A 22,103-nucleotide genomic window follows, 5' to 3' on the forward strand; every position below is an offset into this window, starting at 1 on the left:
TCTGTAACCAGGTACATACAGCTGGGTCAATTTCTGTAACCAGGTACATACAGCTGGGTCAATAACTGTTACCGGGTACATACAGCTAGGTCAATCTCTGTAACCAGGTACATACAGCTAGATCAATAACTGTAACAAGGAACATACATCTAGGTCAATAACTGTAACAAGGTATATACAGCTGGGTCAATCTCTTTAACCAGGTACATACAGCTGGGTCAATCTCTGTAACCAGGTACATACAGCTAGATCAATAACTGTAACCAGGTACATACAGCTGGGTCAATCTCTGTAACCAGGTACATACAGCTGGGTCAATTTCTGTAACCAGGTACATACAGCTGGGTCAATAACTGTTACCAGGTACATACATCTAGGTCAATAACTGTTACCAGGTACATACAGCTGGGTCAATCTCTGTTACCAGGTACATACAGCTGGGTCAATCTCTGTAACCAGGTACATACAGCTGGGTCAATCTCTGTAACCAGGTACATACAGCTGGGTCAATAACTGTAACCAGGTATATACAGCTAGATCAATAACTGTAACCAGGTACATACAGCTGGGTCAATCTCTGTAGCCAGGTACATACATCTAGGTCAATAACTGTTACCAGGTACATACAGCTGGGTCAATTTCTGTAGCCAGGTACATACAGCTGGGTCAATAACTGTAACCAGGTATATACAGCTAGATCAATAACTGTAACCAGGTACATACAGCTGGGTCAATCTCTGTAGCCAGGTTCATACATCTAGGTCAATAACTGTAGCCAGGTACATACAGCTGGGTCAATTTCTGTAACCAGGTACATACAGCTGGGTCAATTTCTGTAACCAGGTACATACAGCTGGGTCAATAACTGTTACCAGGTACATACATCTAGGTCAATAACTGTTACCGGGTACATACAGTTGGGTCAATCTCTGTTACCAGGTACATACAGCTGGGTCAATCTCTGTAACCAGGTACATACAGCTGGGTCAATTTCTGTAACCAGGTACATACAGCTGGGTCAATAACTGTAACCAGGTACATACAGCTGGGTCAATCTCTGTAACCAGGTTCATACAGCTGGGTCAATCTCTGTAACCAGGTACATACAGCTGGGTCAATCTCTGTAACCAGGTACATACAGCTGGGTCAATCTCTGTAACCAGGTACATACAGCTGGGTCAATAACTGTAACCAGGTACATACAGCTGGGTCAATCTCTGTAACCAAATACATACAGCTGGGTCAATTTCTGTAACCAGGTACATACAGCTGGGTCAATAACTGTAACCAGGTATATACAGCTAGATCAATAACTGTAACCAGGTACATACAGCTGGGTCAATCTCTGTAGCCAGGTACATACAGCTGGGTCAATAACTGTAACCAGGTATATACAGCTAGATCAATAACTGTAACCAGGTACATACAGCTGGGTCAATCTCTGTAGCCAGGTACATACATCTAGGTCAATAACTGTTACCAGGTACATACAGCTGGGTCAATTTCTGTAACCAGGTACATACAGCTGGGTCAATAACTGTTACCAGGTACATACATCTAGGTCAATAACTGTTACCAGGTACATACAGCTGGGTCAATCTCTGTTACCAGGTACATACAGCTGGGTCAATCTCTGTAACCAGGTACATACAGCTGGGTCAATTTCTGTAACCAGGTACATACAGCTGGGTCAATAACTGTAACCAGGTACATACAGCTGGGTCAATAACTGTAACCAGGTACATACAGTTGGGTCAATCACTGTAACCAGGTACATACAGCTGGGTCAATCTCTGTAACCAGGTACATACAGCTGGGTCAATCTCTGTAACCAGGTACATACAGCTGGGTCAATAACTGTAACCAGGTACATACAGCTGGGTCAATCTCTGTAACCAGGTACATACAGCTGGGTCAATCTCTGTAACCAGGTACATACAGCTAGATCAATAACTGTAACCAGGTACATACAGCTGGGTCAATCTCAGTAACCAGGTACATACAGCTGGGTCAATCTCTGTAACCAGGTACATACAGTTGGGTCCATCACTGTAACCAGCTTTATTTGTCAATACTTACAGATTACAGAGTAGACAGCTTATTCTAAACCATGCCCTCCCTACTCGTAAGACTACCATGTTATAGAGCCCATTAAAACCACTGCTAGATATAGAAATAATTCAGAGAAGCCATCCCCAACTGTGGCAATTGAATTAGATATTTTGGGGTAATTTTGCAAAAGATTAGTAATCACTATTAGTACAATTGACTGCTGATACTTTTATCACAAAAATACATTAAAATCTTTAAATGTTCGCAAACAAAAACAAGTGATTATTAATTGATTTTTAACTGATATTAGCAAGGACAGTAACTACTCTGTGTTACTGGCGATATTTATTACAAAATGAGTAATAAATTTCACTATTCGCGGAATCAATTTCGAAATATCATCATGATCCTGCCAAAATGGTAATGTAGGCCTCTCTGACAACCTGTCTCTGCCAATTCTAAAATAAGTCCTTCATTGGACATACATGAAAAAACTTAGTGTGAGTTGTTTTTTTAAATAAAGGAAGTAAATGGTAATCTCAATGTGATAGTATGTAATTACTTAAATCAGAATATCTGAATGATTCACATTTGTGCAGTCAAGTGGACCCACAGTTTGATAAGTCTAGTAAGTTTATTTCCCTCATCCAATGCTAACATTTAAGAAACATATTTCATGGGAGTGTTCACAAAACTGAAAAAAGGTTGCACAAAGAATAAGATTGTGACATTCAAATGGACTCACTACATCAGGAGTCGACACTATCAGACCCACCTGTGAGTACCCAGGACTCATCATGATGACCGCCTCCGCATCCACCCTGGCCTCGTTGTACCTGCCCATCTGCAGCAGGACCAGGGAGCGGTCATGCAGGACACCCACATTGCCCTGGTCAATGTCCAGTGCCTCACTGAAGTACCTCAGGGCTTCAGAGTGGTCTTTGGCCCTCGCGGCCTTGTTACCTTTTTCTTGAAGGGACTTCACCTGTGGATAATAATCATGTTACAATTAAACATTGACTTTTGTACCTTATTTTCTTCTCACTTTCACTAAAAATGAGTCAATTTAAATTGACGATACCATGCTGATGATAACTTTGGTGCAATTGAAAAAATCATAGATCATTGGGGGGGTTCATATTAAGGCAGTTTTGATACCAATCTCATTAAAATCAGATCTAAGTTCTCGCTGCCGCTAAACAAAGATCGGAGGACATCCCATTACAGGTCACGTCAGAACGACCCTTCGCAAAGATTGACGGACCATTGAAACAACTAACAAAAAGTCGACATCAGCCAATTAGAAAGCAGCTTTCTCGGGATTTACGGCACTCGCTTCAACCTCGCGATTTCCATTTCAGACTACGCTTGAAAAATGTGTTGACAGAGTTCTCGATAAAAAAATTGAAACGAAAAACGAACATTCCGGAATGTCTTATATATGGTTGCGATTGTATGGCAGTGCTTCCCACGTACTGTGCAACTCCTCCTCTGTTTAAATGTTTATTCTACGGAAGCGAGAGATAGACAATAGACAATAGACACATTCTGACTGTCACTTCCATGATCTGGTAAGCGACGCCTTGATGGTTGGGATCAAAGGTCATTCTGATGTCCTCAGATCTTTGTTTAGCGATAGCGAGAACTAAGATCTGATTTTAATGAGATTGTTTTGACACTAGAAACATATCTTTGGGGTCCTACCTCATGGATTTCCTCTGCCTCGCTGATAGCTTCACTGCCTTCAGCAAGACTGGGCAAGCTGTAACTCCCAAGTAGAGGTGAACTGAAGTGTGTGGTTGGTAGTCGCAGCTCCATAGTGCAATCAGGGCGTCACTGCATCTCTTGTATGTCTTACTGCATTGATTTCACAGTACCACCGATCTGAAATACAAACATATACTGATTACTCTAGATACATTGATGCCAGGGATTCAAACTCAGAACATGTCCACTGTAAGTTGTAACAGTATCATCAGGGTACATGGGGTTTTGTGCGTCCTGCGTTGGGTTTTATACCACGTGCAAGAGGCGAGGGGTATGAAACCTAACGAGGGACACAAAAAAACACTTGTACCCCTTGTGATACTGCTACAACCAATGTATCTTACCAACATGTTTTAATACGACATTGTAAAAAAATTAAAACAAATTCAAAATTGATAGAGAACAGCTGTTCAAATAAGCTGTGGTTAACTTGTCACGTGACTTTCAAGACTCAGAAAAAGCATGTTGCTTTTTGCTTGAAAGTGGGATATAAGGGATATATTCTGCCTCTCAGAAATCCATGTGCAGCTTGACTCGCTCATGGCGGGGTATAAGGGATTTATTCCCCAACTAAAAACTTTTTTTCCCTCCAAGGCAGGATACATCATATTTAATGAAGACCACATGGACCAATCACATCTCATCATTCTGATATTGACGTATGATAAACTACCTTATGCTTGCCATAAGTGCCAACTAAATGTGGATTGGTTGATTAAAATGAGTGACCTGGTCCATATACATCGATGACCACTGATTTGTCTGGCCTATCTAAACACTCCCATGATATAGAAAGTAGTATTGACAAAAATAAGTAAAAACATTTCATCAAGAAATCTTTTTGAGACAGCGAGTCAATAGTTAAAACTCCTGCAATATCAGTGCGGCCTGTAAATAACTGAATCTGAGCTAGGATACCCAGTGGATGAAAGTATGTACAACAATATATGTATGACAATCAAACATCAAAATACGGAAAAAGGAAAAGGGTAAGGGATCTGCTGCCGCCTGTTTTAATGTACATGAAGATATCCTTTCAATAAAAAAGATGTTTTAGGGTTTTGTTTAGTGTGTCAGGCAATTTTCAATGGTGAATTATTTGCAAACTCTGAATTATTTGCAGACTCTATCGTAGTCAATGGGACTGGCCGCCATGTTGTTGATATCACCACCCAACATTGAGGTGGGTTTGTAACTCACATTCTGATTGGTCCGTTAGTCTAAGTAGCACAGCAAGTAAAGTTGGCTCATGAAAGTCAAGGGCAGGTAATTTGAGATCGCACGAACCACAGGAATAGATCCAGGGGTGAGTGCAGATGTACCTAAATGCTAGCCCTGGAGATATCTAAGATGGAAAGCTGGCTGCTATGACAAGCATGTGTAATGACGACTCAAGTCTGAAACACAGATACTCCAGTGCAGCATGTGATATTACCACAAAGAAATGATACACAGATGGGTAGGTTTGAAAGGCTTTTTTGGCATAAGAGCTCTATAAAGAGAAACCAGTATTTAAAGATGTTCCATACATAGTGAGTGAGTATGGTTTTACGCCACTTTTAGCAATTTTCAAGCAATATCATGGCGGGGGACACCAGAATTGAACTTCACATATTGTACCTATTTGGGGAATCAAACCCGGGTCTTCGGCGTGACAAGCGAACGCTTTAGCCAATAGGCTACCCTACTGCCCTCATGCTTGCTGTGAAAGGCGACTATGCTTGTTGTAAGAGGCGACTAACAGAATCAAGAGGTCAGGCTGGCTGACTTGGGTGATGCATGTCATCACATTCCATTTGCGTTGATCGATGTTCGTGATGTCAATTACTGTATTGTCTGGTCAAGACTTGATTATTTACAGATGCCGTCGGTCATACATACCACTGTAAGTCAAAACAGACCAGTGAAATATCAGATTGAAAACAAGAACAAGTTCTTTCTCTTTTCATTCTTTGTGACTAGTATCCTACAAGAGATTTGTGATGTGAATGTTGGATAGTAAAGCAGTACATATTAGCTAGGGTTGTAGGGCTACCAAGGGTCCAACAGGTGGATAGATATCCCATTTACCTACTACAGCATAAATGTAGATATAAATATTTGAAAAAAGCAACATCAATCTAGATCATTAATCAATTCAATGCCATAGTGATGATAGTGTCAGTGTAATAAATCGCCGTAGACGCGACTGATCCTCGTTTAACAAAAGCAAATGTATTTTACGGAGGTGCTTCAAATTATATTAAAAAATGGTTAAAAGGAACATATCTAATTACTTGTCACCTAGATTGTACAGTGACTAAACGTAAAAAAATGGTCAAACACTACTTCTATTTTATTTCTGAAACGTTACATTGAAAATAACCATTTCACTTCATTTATCGATGTTTCTGAGACATGGATACCATTTGCAATTAACAAATAGATGTTTCCTAAAAATACCTGAAGAATCATATGTAATGACAGTTCCGTACATTCATTTTAATGGAACTTTTGTTGGAGAAAATGTCAAAAATGGGCCCATCGTCCGCCATTTTGACGCCGTTTCTATACACAACACAAGTTCCAGTACTTACCTCAAGAAAGAATTATGTTTCGCACACAACCTTTAAACGAACACCAGGCTTTGAGGCCCACATTGTCTGTCTTTCAGAGCCTGATACAAATAAGCAATGCAAGTCTATAATGCTTGGCAAGTCTAGATTTTTGGGGAAATGAATACCGAAATATGACATTTTTGTTTTCAATTTTTGTTTTTATTAAAGCGTTAAATAAAAGGGTGATTTTTCTAAAGATATACATTTCTTTGTTGTAAACTAAGATCACTGATTATATATGTTCCTGGGTTCGTATCTGTAACAACGTTATTTTTGTTTTTGTACTTATGGCGACTGTTTTCCTTACTTTTTAACGTTGTTTTCTATTCGATTCACGATCATAAGGGGTGGTGATTATTTCTATCAAATATGTTTACCCTATCATTGTTCGTGAGTTTCCATTGGTTAAGCACAGACTTCCGTGGAAAATGTGTCACGACATTTCATTGGATGATATTTTCCCGTCACTTTCAACGCATGTGATGAAACATCGAAAAGTGTTGCTTATCGCAATGATGAGCTAATGAAATACATACACGTATATCCAACACTTACATTCACATTTGGAGAATTGTCGTACGTAAACTTTCATATCTGTCAAGAACTCTATCTACTATTGGTAGTGTCAGAGACCCTGATATATGGTCTCTGGTAGCATATGGTATGATACTAAGTCTTGAATGTTATGATCAGCTGATTGAAAAGGCGACGATTGTTCTAAATTTCTATCTACGTATTCATTAGTATTTGGCTGTTTAATTTCCTTCTTCTTGTTCTCATAATTCCAGGTAAGTTTCACATTCCAATGACTGAAACAGAAACATATGACACTGGTCCAGGTCGAGATTGTGTCAAGAAGCGATGTCCACGCTGTCTGATGTCGAATGTATTGATGATCACTGATCTTACAAACATCATTCGTGGCCTCACTGTGTCAAGATCCGAGAACACCTTTATATGAGGTCTCATCAAGTTAACCTTGAACAAACTTTGACCAGGATGTGTGGGTTTTTAACCAATCTGACCGCTTTCTGAAACATTCAGCCTTTTTTCTGTACCACCTATTTCAGAAATTTTGAATTTAGCAATAGAAAAAACCCAAAGAAGGTAATATTCCTTCAATGGAACTCAGGTTTGGGTATAGATGACATAGCACTTGGAAACAACAGGTGCAGTGCTGATTATTTACATTCGGAACTTCTTGTTAAGTTCTGTTTTGAAATACAAAAATCAGATACTGATCTGTTTGAATGCTTATATCTCTCTAACTGAGAATTTAGAAGCTGTGACGCTGATTGACTGATCAGAAAGTTCACCTGACGCAACCTCATGGAAGTGTTGTCAGATCTTCACCCAGAGACGTCATATGTGAGTGAAATATTTAATTTTGATGAGATTGGTTGTAGATATTTTGGGTTAGAATATATCCCCAGCGGCATGTTGTTACATGAATTTGTTCTTATGCAAAGTGTATTATTTCAGACCTGAGTTGACAGGAGGGCTGAGGACGCCATGGAGTCCATGGACTGTGACAGCGACCCAGATGTCACCTCTCCACATTCCCCTATGCAGCACTCAGGCTGGGAATCTTGTCAGAGAGCTGTCTCCTACATCAGCACCATCACTGCTTTTAGGAGGAGCCCAGTTTCTTCTAACACTCAGCCAAACAACCCCCTAGTCCCTCAACCCGTTGCCATGGTAACTCAAGACAATTTTGAGGACCAGTTCCAGTCAAACTTACAAACTCCAGAATCAAGATGGAGTAAATGCAGGAATGTCTTTTCTGCTATGAATTCATTCTCCGGATTCCGTGCACAGCAGGTGCTATCTCCAAAGGAGAGTGAAAAGAGCATGGAAGCTTTTTCAGATGGGGAGGATGATAGACAGGTTACCATGGTAACTAACTCTATTCCTAGGTTCCAAGACATTGCTCAGAACATGAATCCATGTTCATCAGGGAACATGTCAGGATCAGTGGCTTCCTTTTTTGGGGGGTTGATCTCAAAAGCATCTACAGATAATTCAGAACCTGGTATGAATAGTGGATTAATTGATCATGATACAGTTTTGGGAAATGGAATTAATAAAAAGGAAACATATTGCTCGGAGAGTCACGGACTGTCTAAACGACACAGCATGCCTTTCTGCTCACCGGCACGATCAAGTCCAAAACGGTTGTCTCTGGAACCAAAGAGTGATAGAAAGGGCAAACACACTTCGCTGCCTCCGCCAAAAATGCCAAGACTTTCAGAAAACGTCCAAAAAGCTCACAGTGCCAGTCCCCTTCGTTCTCTATGCAAACCTTCCACTGCCAAGCGAAGAAAAACACCCCATCACACACCCCACACTACATCAGATCCTTCATCTAAAAGTCATAAAGTGACATTGAAGTCCTTCTTAGTGTTCAACATCTTTGTTGGCGTTTGTCTTTCATTGTACGCTTTAAAAGTGATTCAGTCAACTTGCTCAACCTTTGCCAACTTTGATGTCAATACCCTCAAGACAGATTTGAGGTCAAATGTGTATGGACAGCATCTTGCAACAGAGATCATACCTGACCTCATTGACAGATATTTGAAAGAAGTTCACCAAAGATCAGCACCGAAACCTCTTGTGATATCCATTCATGGATGGACTGGCGTTGGAAAGAATTATGTCAGTAAAATTGTGTCTGATTTCTTTTCGTACACAACAGTAAACAAGCTGTTAGTTCCACTTCATTTTCCTCACGACTCCCAAGACGATGTTTATGCTCAACAAATTCCAGAATGGATTGAAACAAACATCACTCGATGTTACGTCAATTTTGTGATATTTGATGAAATGGACAAAGCATCGAATGGTGTTCTTCAAGGATTGAATGAATCTGTCAACAGGATTGTCAATCAAAATGCAACTGACACACCTGTGATATTTCTCTTGCTCAGCAATTCCAAAGGGGCTGAAATTAACAAGCATGTATTTCAATTGCTGTCAGCTGGTCGTCACAGAGATGACATTGCAATTGACGACTTTTCTCAGGTGTTTCATACAAAGAAGCCACTCTGGTATACAGAATTTGTTCCACAGAAAGTGATAGATGTCTTAGTCCCTTTCTTGCCGTTAGAAAAGCGACATACTGTGCAATGTATTAAAAGGGACATAGTTAAAAAAGGTCTGAATGTGGACAGAAAGGCTGTAGCCGATGTTGTTCAAGAAATGTCATTTTTCAAGCTGAATTCAGGGAAAGAATTCTCTCATACTGGTTGCAAACGTGTGTCTGACAAAGTCGATTTAATTTACAGTGCCTTTGATGAAAATTAATTAACTTTAACTAGACTCAGGCTTTAGACTACATTGTACTAGAGGCGCAGAGGCCTGTTAAGATCCTGGTTAGAATTGGTCTTCAGCAACCCATGCTTGATGTCAGAGGCGACTAACTGGATTGGGTGGTCAGGCTTGCTGACTTGGTTGATGCATGCCATCATATCCCAATTGCGCTGATCGATACTCATGATATCTATCACTGGATTGTCTGGTCCAGACTCGACTATTTACAGACTGCTGTCATAAAGCTGGAATATTGCTGAGTGTTAAACAACAAACAAACAAACAAAAGAGACGCAGACTGTACCTATATTCTGTGATACACACCACTGTGGCTTTTATGATCTTCTCAGAGCTGGTGGAATGTCAGATACATGTTTACTGCTGCTGAGTCTGAGGTGGTGTTCTGACAACTTAGACTGTGTCGTTTCTCTCCCTACAGATAGACGTGCTTCCTGTCTCTGTTTTCACATCTTCCCGAGGCAAGGGAATTAGCTGACCCTTGCCGAACTAAGCTTGCCAAACTAAGCTGGAATTAAAGAGTTATATTTTGACTGGACTAACAAGCCTATGCATAGTCCAATCAAAATTGTGTAACGAAATCAACATCCGGTTCGTAAACTGCCGTGCAGATTTCGTTTAATTGCTGGAGTTGCAAAGCATGTGTACCACCAACTCGGCGTCAACAGATACTTTCAAAACCTTTTCATTTGTTTAATCAAGGTCCTCATGGGATTTGGTGCACTTCGTGAAGTAAGATCCGTTTTATCACAATATAGATTTTGATTATCAATCCGATCATCTTGACTGGGTGCCGACATTTTGTTAGAAGCAAATGCAAGTGATATGAGAGGTGGAATCTGATTGGTCAATGGAAGGGACATAACTCATAATAGCCACCAATGGCGCTACAATGGAGCCCAGAATTTCCAGCCTAGTTCGGCAAGGGTGGAAACTAGACTTTTAGAGTCAGTTAACCCATGTGCCTCTGGAAGATTTTCTTTTCTTTGTTTATAATGTGAATTAACATTGGTGACCATTCAGTATTCATGGTATTTGCACTTTTATGTATATCAGTAAGTTATATGAAGTGTCTACGTCGTACAAAGAAAATGATCCAATATGGTATTGCAATACATAAGTGAACTCATACAGATTTGGGAAGTGATATAGAAGTGGGAACTTCTGCACGATTTGTATTTGAAATTGTGTCTGGCTGTACTGGGTGTTGGTTCAGATACAACTACAGGCCTACACTATACATGTTGGATTCTTTCTTTGGCCATGTTGGATGTTGTTCATTGAGACCTGCAGAAAACTGAATTTCTTTAATCATGTTAATCGGTTGACTTTTTCAACAAAATTCCTTTTGTTTGCCTTGGTAATGGTATGATGTGCTAATGATGTATTTGTGCTAATGGTGTATTGGTGCAATTGATTTGGGACATGTTTATGACAAAACTGGTTTTTTCTCCATGCTTAATATCTGGAAATTGTATATGCATGTATTTGAACAATAAATTATATTTATTACATGATATTCTTCTTAGTGTAGAATATGTACATGTGCTTGACACGAGTATTAGCACTTAGCTAACCTCACTTGGTACATATCACTGTGTGACCAGCACCCCACTGCTTGTCATAGCAGGTGACCATATTGCAAACTTGACATCCACATCCTACGTTTGTCATAAGATGCAACTTGACTGATTGGGTGGTTAGTCTCAGCTTCAACTGCAATATGGTATCTCAGTGGGCTAGCACTATAAAAGCAGCATTAGTCCACACCGGTACGAGCAGACACGCACGTAACATGCACGCAGCTGTATGATCGAGAATGCTAAAATTGCAGAATATTGTAGTTTGTGTACTTGGATCATTCCGACCTTCACAGAAGATAAACAATTATCTTATCAAACATGTCAACAGCAGATGTTCTGACAAGGCCAGGTGACACTACAGCATGTGTACCCGACCCATGGCGTGGTGAAGCACGATGCATGATCCATGGCCTGCCTGTCCTGGTGTAGCATCATACCTGACCCATGGTCTGCCTGTCCTGGTGTAACATCATACCTGACCCATGGCCTGCCTGTCCTGGTGTAGCATGATGACTGATCCATGGCCTGCCTGTCCTGGTGTAGCATCATACCTGATCCATGGCCTGCCTGTCCTGGTGTAGCATCATACCTGACCCATGGCCTGCCTGTCCTGGTGTAGCATGATGACTGATCCATGGCCTGCCTGTCCTGGTGTAGCATGATGCCTGACCCATGGCCTGCCTGTCCTGGTGTAGCATGATGACTGATCCATGGCCTGCCTGTCCTGGTGTAGCATGATGACTGATCCATGGCCTGCCTGTCCTGGTGTAGCATGATGACTGATCCATGGCCTGCCTGTCCTGGTGTAGCATGATGACTGATCCATGGCCTGCCTATCCTGGTGTAGCATGGTGCCTGACCCATGGCCTGCCTATCCTGGTGTAGCATGATGCCTGATCCATGGCCTGCCTGTCCTGGTGTAGCATGATGCCTGATCCATGGCCTGCCTGTCCTGGTGTAGCACGATGCCTGATCCATGGCCTGCCTGTCCTGGTGTAGCACGATGCATGATCCATGGCCTGCCTGTCCTGGTGTAGCATGATGACTGATCCATGGCCTGCCTGTCCTGGTGTAGCATGATGACTGATCCATGGCCTGCCTGTCCTGGTGTAGCACGATGCCTGATCCATGGCCTGCCTGTCCTGGTGTAGCACGATGCCTGACCCATGGCCTGCCTGTCCTGGTGTAGCATGATGCCTGATCCACGGCCTGCCTGTCCTGGTGTAGCATGATGCCTGACCCATGGCCTGCCTGTCCTGGTGTAGCATCATACCCGACCCATGGCCTGACTGTCCTGGTGTAGGATCATACCCGACCCATGGCTTGGCTGTCCTGGTGTAGCATCATACCCGAACCACGGCCTGTCTGTCCTGGTGTAGGATCATACCCGACCCATGGCTTGGCTGTCCTGGTGTAGCATCATACCCGAACCACGGCCTGGCTGTCCTGGTTTAGCATCATACCCGACCCAAGGCCTGGCTGTCCTAGTGTAGAATTATACCCAACCCATGGCCTGGATGTCCTGGTGTAGCATCATACTAAAACCATGGCCTTGCTGTCCTGGTGTAGGATCATACCCGAACCTCGACCTGGCTGTCCTGGTGTAGGATCATACTCAAACCATGGTCTGGCTGTCCTGGTGTAGGATCATACTCAAACCATGGCCTGGCTGTCCGGGTGCAGGATCACCCCGACCCATGGCCTGGCTGTCCTGGTGTAGGATCATACCCGAACCACGACCTGACTGTCCTGGTGTAGGATCATACTCAAACCATGGCCTGGCTGTCCTGGTGTAAAACTATACCCGACCCACGGCCTGGCTGTCCTGGTGTAGGATCATACTCAAAACACGGCCTGGTTGTCCTGGTGTAGCATCATACCAGACCCATGGCTGTCCTGGTGTAGAATACCCAACCCACAGCCTGGCTGTCCTGTTGTAGTATCATACCCAAACCACGGCTTGGCTGTCCTGATGTAGGATAATGCCCAAGCCACGGCCTAGTTGTACTGATGTAGGATTGTACCCGACCCATGGCCCGGCTGTCCTGGTGTAGAATTATACCCGACCCATGGCCTGGTTGTCGTGGTGTAGTGTCGTACCCAAGCTGTAGTCTGGCTGTCCTGGTGTACCACGATACTCATTCTGCGGCCTAGCTGCCCTGGTTTAGTATCATAACGAATGAATGTTTGGCTGTCCTGGTGTGTGATTATACTGTGTCCCAGTATCAGGATACTTGCAAAGTATGATTTGGTAACTTAATTAACCCCATAAGTGTGTTCCAATCCTTGTGGAATGAACGTGACGCTGAAGCGTTAGACCATCGTGGAGTCGTATGAAGAATATATTGCTTAGGATTGGGATCACTGCAGTCCATGTTCTGATGGTGTGAAAATGTCAGTGCCCAATCCCTTATGCAACTTTTGAAGATTCCGATAACAGGCCAACCACAGAAATTCAGTGTAGTTATTCTCGACCTTTTTATTTTGTTCAAAATATAACAAGAACAAGAAGAGAGAGGTAGCTTTTTTTATCTGTGACTTGAAGGTAATTCTTTGCGCATCTTTACCTTGAATGTCTGGTGTTCTGTCCGGTCCGGAGCTGTAAAGAAGTGTGAAAATGAGTGAGTGAGTATGGTTTTACGCCGCTTTTAGCAATATTCCAGCAATATCACGGCGGGGGACACCAGAAATGGGCTTCACACATTGTACCCATGTCGGGAATCGAACCCGGGTCTTCGGCGTGACGAGCGAACACTTTAACCACAAGGCTACCCGACCGCCCAGTGTGAAAATGTGTAAATACTGGTCAACAAAGGAAGCGTATTAGTGTCGCAGTTTAAATAAAAAAAATATTCTCTGCTGGGAAGATACTCTCAGCAACGTTTATAATAATATAATCTGCTTAGTTTGTTTTAAACAGTTAATTTTCTGAAAAATGGATTGGTCAACGGGCGCAATGCCTATTTAAAGACCTCTCCGATACAAAAATATTTATGTACTAAATCACAGTGGATGATCAAATGTTCAATGTCCAATTTATATATAAATGTACAAAAAAAATGGTAAATATACTTTAAAGGCTTTCAAAGGGTTTGGTTAGGGTAAAATATCCATGAACAGATTCTCTTAGTCTAATATTTGTTTCAGATGACAGAGTTATATTTCCAAACAACATGGTTTTAATATCATAACCTTTTATATAAAAGAAACAATTTAATCTTATATCCGTATATCCTTTACATTGAAATAAATAATGGAGACTGTCTTCGTCGTAATGACCACAACTATACATAGGATCAGTAACAACAAAACGATCAAACTTATGTCCATTTAGTGAGTGAGTTGGGTTTTACGCTATGTCCTTTTAGGTCACTGCAATTGGGTCATTCCACTGTGGGTGATTTGGTTTTTACTAGAACCATAACACTGAAATATAGGATGTACATTGCTGATGCATTTTTCGTGATTCTTTTTAAATTGAATTAAAGATTCAGGACACCATAACGTGTCATCCAACATATTCCAATCCTGTACTGATGATGGCAAATATGATTTTCTATATGTTTCCGTGCGACATGAGGGTACTTGCAGTATGTTGGATGATCTCGTTACATACGTGAGTAGATAGTAGCATCGGTATAGAACCGCTCCTGGCTTCTGATTGGTCGAGAGGGTCACGTGACCTATGATGACGTGATGTGGGGATGCCTACGTGATGTACGATGTGTCACCCCATGCAAATCGGGATGTCATGTGTGTGTGTGTGTCTTCAAACAGACGTTGACGTTGATCCATAGGATTGTTATGCCATGCATACGTGATGTACGTCATGTTGACAGGCAAACGTGATGTTTCACGCGTGTCTTTATGCAAAAGCGTAGTGTCATGTGTGTGTGTGTCTACAAACATTTATTTAGTATTTAGATGGATGGAGAAAGATCGATAGACATACGTAGTGTTTCACCCGTGTCTTCATGCAAACGTAGTGTCGTGTGTGTCTTCAAACAGACGTTGATCCATAGGATGATGACGTTGATCCATAGGATTATTCTTATTATTATTCATTATACCGAGGTGTTAACCCTCGTGTAGGTCTACAGACGTACTGTTACACGTGTTTTCATGCACACGTGATGTTTGACTCGTGTCTCCATGCAAACGTGATGTACTACGTGTCTCTATTTATATATATGTATATATATATATGTATTTATTTTAAGACGTTCAATGGTGGTGGTGTCAGGCGTAGGCGTAGGCGTAGGCGTGTGCCTCCAAGAGGCCGAGGGGGAGGGTGTGGGTTCTTTGTTTTGGATTGTTGTTGTTTGGGTTGGCAAAGCAAAGGATGAAAGTTGTCTTTTGGGTGAGATGGGTGGCCCTGAAAAGGGCCGTTTTGGGGAAGAAAATCTTTTCTGCTGCTGTCCAAGAAGAAACATCATGTCCAATCTTATGGCAAGACAAGGATCGTCGAAGCGGTACTTGCTGCCATCTGGGTATGTCATCTGGGTGTCCTACGTGGCACCACTTGTGGGTCCAACAAAGAAAAAAACTTGTTGGTAACGGGAAACGGTTATAGTAATGAACAGGAACTTGAACGGGAACTTGAACAGGAACACAGGAAACGGGAAATGCCCTCCTAGGCAGCCAGTCATGCTACGCCATTCGTGTTCCTCTGATTCACATTCTCCTCGCAGTGGTAGTGTAGCTGTAGCTTCTTCTTGTGTTTGACCAGACCGGTTAGTTTGAGGTAGTCACAGTGTGGGGACCACTTGTGGTGTTCCACCCAATGATCGTCGTGGGGCGCATATCGTCTCAGCCGCACGCCACATTGGAAACAGTACACGCCATCGGCACCCTGAGTGTAGACAAAGCCCGCATGGGCCATCTCTTCAGCTGTCTGATTCATTTGCGTCGGCCACGTCTCAAACGAAGCGATCCTTCTTTCAAAGCATAGATAATAGGGCGATGGCGTGTTACTGAGTGTTGACATCCCATCCTCAGCATCCATACACTTACTCCAACATGCACGAGTATCTGCACTATCCGTCACCAGGTCTCCGTCACGTGTCGTCGTACAACTCTTCTTTGTCTCAGCCATTCTTGATGCGATGATGATGATGATTTATTTTTTTATCACAAGTGACACTGACCCACTCGAGTGGTTGTTCTCTTGTTTTATAGGAGAAGAACCGGATCGAAAATGGCTGCTTCCTGGTTGGTCCAAAATGCAACGCACTGATTGGTCCATTCCGGTGCCTGGCCTGCACCTCGGTTTTCTAAAACGACCCGACTCTTGTGTTTCTTTTCCATAGGAAATGGATTTTACCATGGGAGAGAAAGCACAACTCGTCTCGGACGCTGTCTTCTGATTGGTCGGTGCTGTCTTCTGATTGGCCATCAACCCAGGCTTCTGATTGGTCAGATTTCGATCCTGTTGGAAGAGGAAGAGTTGTTTATAAATCTTATAGTACAGACGTTCATTAGACACGCATAGCTATCATGACGAGCAACCAAAGTATGCCCTTTCGTTTGGAGAGGAAAGACACCACACGCTCCAGACGATTAAGAACTGCTAACCATACGTATCGTTTGACTTTCAACCCAGACTACTTGGACACCGTACCACCGGACCGCGTTCCCATTGAACTGCCGGCTTTATTTGACAGGGTGACCGATGACTTTTATCAACAGATGTCAGGCCAGAAGGGAGATCGTATTGGTCTAGGTATCGATCATCCCGCTTTGAACACTTCCCTTTCGTCGCTTTGAAGATCTCCAAAGATATTTTGCATGCCGTGGGAAAGGTCCAACAGTCCAACAAAGCCCTGAACATCGATGCCACCATGGTTGTGACTTTAGTACACGTAGCAGATCCCGACAGGTTGGGATCAGGCAGTGGCGGTCCCCGACTGAAAAACGTGATTGGACTTGAAGCCTTTTTAACACGCAAAAAGGCCATTGTACAGCATTATGCCCAGAAGCCCCACCCTCTGACCCAAGAATGGACCAACCAGCGAATGAGACTGACGAGAACGGATCACGTCGACGGTCAAGGCATACGGGCACGGGACTTGTTTCGACGCCTTGGCCTGCCTGAAGGTTCCGGTCAGGGCCTGGGTGACCTAGCACGCGTGGGACTCGCCTTGGCCCACCTGAATTATCAACTGAAAGTCTACATTCAAGAGGTGGACCAGAGACTGTTGGACAGTGTGATGAGGCTCCACCCAACGCCACCGTTTTGCATTTATACCATCATGATGAGCACTACGATGTCATCACTTCCATGACAGCTTTTTATGCGTCTAATCATTACCGCGAACGCTGTGACCAACATTACAACCATCCCGAAACCCATCCCTGAACCAAGCAATACTGCTGCCACCGCTGCCACCGCTGCCTCCACTCTAGCTATTGCGGACCCAAGGAAGAGCATTGGATCCCTTGCTTGACATGTCAATGCTGGTTCCCAAATCAACAGTGTTACACCCAAGATCTCCAGTCCCCGTCAGAGGGAAAACCCAGCACCTGTCAATCGATTCACAGGTGCCCAACCTTTTTTCAGCTGGTCCGCGTCTTGGAGACCCCCATAGTTCCCCACGAGTGCTCAGATGAAGAACATCCCTGCTTGGTGTGCCGAGAACCCATGACCCCAGATCATCGCTGTTACATGACACCTCTCCGTGAAGAAAACGAGGATGAGGATGGGGAGAAAGAGGAGGAGGGGAAAGAGGGGAAAGAGGAACAACATCACATACGAGACAACGTCAAATACGTGTTCTATGATTTTGAATGCATGCAAGACATGGGAGAGCATATTCCAAATTTGTGCGTGGTGCAGTTAGGATGTGTTCGATGCATCGGTGAAGTGAGCAAGGACTTGTGCGAACACTGTCCATGGCGAGAAGAAGGGTATGGTCCCAGCCGTGAGATCGTGTTTCGAGGCCCCACCACGCGACATGATGTGTGTGTGTGTTGTTGACCACGCTAGCTGAAAAACCCAAGAAGAAGAACCAAGAGGAAGAGGAGGGCAGCACACGCAAGGGGACAACAGCACACCTTGGGAAAAGAAAACGGGATGGAACCCCCTCAAGAAAGCACTTGCAGGGGGGAGATGCCATGGAAGTGGACGCGCCCACCCCTTGGAGGAGGAAAAGGGGAAGACAGAGAAGACAAAGAACAAGAACACCACCACCACCACAACAGTCCAGAAGGACGACCGCATTTATGTGATGGCACATAATGCACGATCCGATGATTTACACTTGATCCTGAAGGGCCTGTACCCCTTTCTGGTGAAACTCCCCACCAAGATTCGAAATGGACAACAAATTTTACAGGTGACCCTGGGACGGTTGTGTTTCGAAGACAGCTTAAATTTCATACCCTACCCACTGAAAGCATTTCCAAAGGGCTTTGGGCTGAAAGAACTGAAGAAAGGGTATTTTCCGCACTTTTTCAATACCAAAGACAACCAGACCTACAGAGGTCCTTGTCCACCAGCCGTCATGTACGATCCCGATGGCATGTCTCCCGCGGAACGCACAGTCTTCCTCCAGTGGCATACCCAAAAAGTACAAGAAGGAGCCTTGTTTGACTTGCAAGGAGAACTTTTAGCCTACTGCCAGAGCGATGTGGACATTTTGAGACGAGGACTGACTTCCGACAGAACGCCATCAACTCGGTTTGCATGGATCCCTTTGTAGAAGAGATGACAGCTGCTGCGTTCACCATGAAATCCTTCCGAAAACACGACCTGAAACCCAATACCATCGCCATTCTTCCACCTCAAGGTTACCAACCCAAGAGAAATTATTCCCAAGCCTGTATGCACTGGTTCAATTATCTGATGGAAACGGACTCCCATCTGCGCCTCCAGCACGCCAGGAATTGAGGTGAAAAAGAGTTCACTTGTAGAGAGGGTCAACATCGGTACAGTGTGGATGGCTACGATCCAGCGACAGGCACCATCTACGAATTCCTGGACTGTTTCTGGCATGGGTGCCAGACATGTTACAAGGCCTAACGTGGAGAACCTCATCCCGTCCTGGGCATGTCGTTGGGAGCACGTTATACCGACACCCGCTACCGCCTGAGTCTCTTGAACCAACACCCTGAGGTGAAACGGATCGTCACCCTGTGGGAGCACGAGTTTACAAAAATGCAACAGGGGGACTCTGCAGTAGAGTGTCCTAGGGTACATTCACCAGGCAGTGTCCTTTATTACAGAGTGTCCTAGGGTACATTCACCAGGCAGTGTCCTTTATTACAGAGTGTCCTAGGGTACATTCACCAGGCAGTGTCCTGTAGTACAGACGTCCTAGGGTACATTCACCACGCAGTGTCCTGTAGTACAGAGTGTCCTAGGATACATTCACCACGCAGTGTCATGTAGTACAGAGTGTCCTAGGGTACATTCACCACGCAGTGCCCTGTAGTACAGAGTGTCCTACGGTACATTCACCATGCAGTGTCCTGTAGTACAGAGTGTCCTAGGGTACATTCACCATGCAGTGTCCTGTAGTACAGAGTGTCCAAGGGTACATTCACCATGCAGTGTCATGTAGTACAGAGTGTCCTAGGGTACATTCACCACGCAGTGCCCTGTAGTACAGAGTGTCCTAGGGTACATTCACCATGCAGTGTCCTGTAGTACAGAGTGTCCTAGGGTACATTCACCATGCAGTGTCCTGTAGTACAGAGTGTCCTAGGGTACATTCACCATGCAGTGTCATGTAGTACAGAGTGTCCTAGGGTACATTCGCCACGCAGTGCCCTGTAGTACAGAGTGTCCTACGGTACATTCACCATGCAGTGTCCTGTATTACAGAGTGTCCAAGGGTACATTCACCAGGCAGTGCCCTGTAGTACAGAGTGTCCTAGGGTACATTCGCCACGCAGTGTCCTGTAGTACAGAGTGTCCTAGGGTATATTCACCAGGCAGTGTCCTGTAGTACAGAGTGTCCAAGGGTACACTCACCACGCAGTGCCCAGTAGTACAGAGTGTCCTTGGGTTTTTTCACCAGGCAGTGTCCTTTAGTACAGAGTGTCCTATGGTACATTCACCAGGCAGTGTCCTGTAGTACAGAGTGTCCTAGGGTACATTCACCACGCAGTACCCAGTAGTACAGAGTGTCCTAGGGTACTTTCACCAGGCAGTGTCCTGTAGTACAGAGTGTCCTATGGTACATTCACCAGGCAGTGTCCTGTAGTACAGAGTGTCCTAGGGTACATTGAGCAGGCAGTGTCCTGTAGTACAGAGTGTCCTAGGGTACATTGAGCACGCAGTGCCCAGTAGTACAGAGTGTCCTAGGGTACATTCACCACGCAGTACCCAGTAGTACAGAGTGTCCTAGGGTACATTCGCCATGCAGTGCCCTGTAGTACAGAGTGTCCTATGGTACATTCACCATGCAGTGTCCTGTATTACAGAGTGTCCTAGGGTACATTCACCATGCAGTGTCCTGTATTACAGAGTGTCCTACGGTACATTCGCCACGCAGTGTCCTGTAGTACAGAGTGTCCTAGGGTATATTCACCAGGCAGTGTCCTGTAGTACAGAGTGTCCAAGGGTACACTCACCACGCAGTGCCCAGTAGTACAGAGTGTCCTTGGGTTTTTTCACCAGGCAGTGTCCTTTAGTACAGAGCGTCCTATGGTACATTCACCAGGCAGTGTCCTGTAGTACAGAGTGTCCTATGGTACATTCACCATGCAGTGTCCTGTAGTACAGAGTGTCCTAGGGTACATTCACCACGCAGTACCCAGTAGTACAGAGTGTCCTAGGGTACTTTCACCAGGCAGTGTCCTGTAGTACAGAGTGTCCTATGGTACATTCACCAGGCAGTGTCCTGTAGTACAGAGTGTCCTAGGGTACATTCACCACGCAGTACCCAGTAGTACAGGGTGTCCTAGGGTACATTCACCAGGCAGTGTCCTGTAGTATAGAGTATCCTAGTGTACGACCCGTGAAGATACCGGGGTAGAATGGGTAGATAGATAAAGAAGGATCTAACAAGCAAGATTAATATTATATATAAGATAGGTAAACGGTAAATGGCAAAGAACAATGAAGACCAAAACGTGCTTTATTTCTTTCATGACGTCATACCTGGAGATTCGAACATGCGCTCGCAACTTGATTATGTAGTAAATAGGACGACCTTATTTTTTAGAGGGAAGTGTCTAGTGAGCTAAACGTAGATAAACGCAATGGCAGAACGATATCGCATTCAAAATGGTAGACATATGATAATCGGCATTGGGAGAAAAGGTACGTAATCGACGTGCAAATTGTGGTAATACGCAGGAAATATCAGATTTAACCCCCTAGTTCATAAAATGGACTTGTCCGACATTGCCGAGGTCGGATTTTATTCAGGGAGTCATCATTAATTAAATACGGACTGCGCCCCTCATGCTAAATTATCCTTGCAGTGTTTTATTGTAGGAGACACAACTCCCACTCGTCGTTTATTTCATATCATATTTCGAAAGGAGAACACCGAAGGAAAAATGACATGTGTCCAAAGGTATATGCGTTAATACGTTGCGATAAACTTGCAACGTGTAGCAACAACGATTTTGCACTCAGGCATAAAGCCATTAGTAGTATAGGTAATGGGGTTTCTGTCGCAACTCCACTGGAGCCAGATTTATATACCTATACCACCACTACAGGGGGAATTTTTTATGTGTAAACGCTGATGCGATTTAACGATAGTCATGAGTCATATTAAAAGAAACATCAATATTAATTAATAATGAATAAAATTTACTATAG

General features: G+C 43.8%; 3 protein-coding genes across 4 annotated transcripts in view; 1 reads left to right on the forward strand and 2 right to left on the reverse strand.

Moving 5' to 3' along the window:
• Positions 1 to 6,352, reverse strand: part of LOC139473021 (tetratricopeptide repeat protein 28-like) — a 31,366-nt gene extending 25,014 nt beyond the window's left edge. Inside the window, exons 1-3 of the mRNA XM_071255526.1 lie at positions 6,294 to 6,352; positions 3,757 to 3,936; positions 2,828 to 3,037 (exon numbers count right to left, since the gene is read on the reverse strand). Coding sequence (XP_071111627.1) covers positions 2,828 to 3,037; positions 3,757 to 3,870 — 324 coding nt within the window. The 5' untranslated portion in view covers positions 3,871 to 3,936; positions 6,294 to 6,352. The remainder of the gene's footprint in view (positions 1 to 2,827; positions 3,038 to 3,756; positions 3,937 to 6,293) is intronic.
• A 549-nt stretch (positions 6,353 to 6,901) lies between these two features.
• On the forward strand, positions 6,902 to 10,875 carry LOC139473012 (torsin-4A-like). 2 transcript variants are annotated; one of them, XM_071255513.1, is made up of 2 exons: positions 6,902 to 6,992; positions 7,899 to 10,875. In XM_071255513.1, exon 2 carries the CDS (start codon positions 7,929 to 7,931, stop codon positions 9,717 to 9,719), a length of 1,791 nt encoding a protein of 596 aa, XP_071111614.1. In that variant the 5' UTR covers positions 6,902 to 6,992; positions 7,899 to 7,928; the 3' UTR covers positions 9,720 to 10,875. The 2 variants fall into 2 exon arrangements, with proteins under 2 accessions (XP_071111614.1, XP_071111616.1); XM_071255515.1 differs by lacking the exon at positions 6,902 to 6,992 and adding an exon at positions 7,122 to 7,204.
• A 5,096-nt stretch (positions 10,876 to 15,971) lies between these two features.
• Positions 15,972 to 16,421, reverse strand: LOC139472942 (death-associated inhibitor of apoptosis 2-like). Its single transcript, XM_071255416.1, has one exon. The coding sequence runs from the start codon at positions 16,419 to 16,421 to the stop codon at positions 15,972 to 15,974; it is 450 nt and encodes a 149-aa protein (XP_071111517.1).
• Positions 16,422 to 22,103: the final 5,682 nt, after the last annotated feature.

The sequence above is a fragment of the Haliotis cracherodii genome, unplaced genomic scaffold (assembly GCF_022045235.1).
Source record: "Haliotis cracherodii isolate W230 unplaced genomic scaffold, xgHalCrac1.p SCAF_26, whole genome shotgun sequence".
NCBI lineage: Eukaryota > Metazoa > Mollusca > Gastropoda > Lepetellida > Haliotidae > Haliotis > Haliotis cracherodii.

Coding starts and splice junctions, on each gene's coding strand:
- LOC139473012 (XM_071255513.1), top strand. CDS start 7,929: ATGGAGTCCATGGACTGTGACAGCGACCCAGATGTCACCTCTCCACAT.
- LOC139472942 (XM_071255416.1), bottom strand. CDS start 16,421: ATGGCTGAGACAAAGAAGAGTTGTACGACGACACGTGACGGAGACCTG.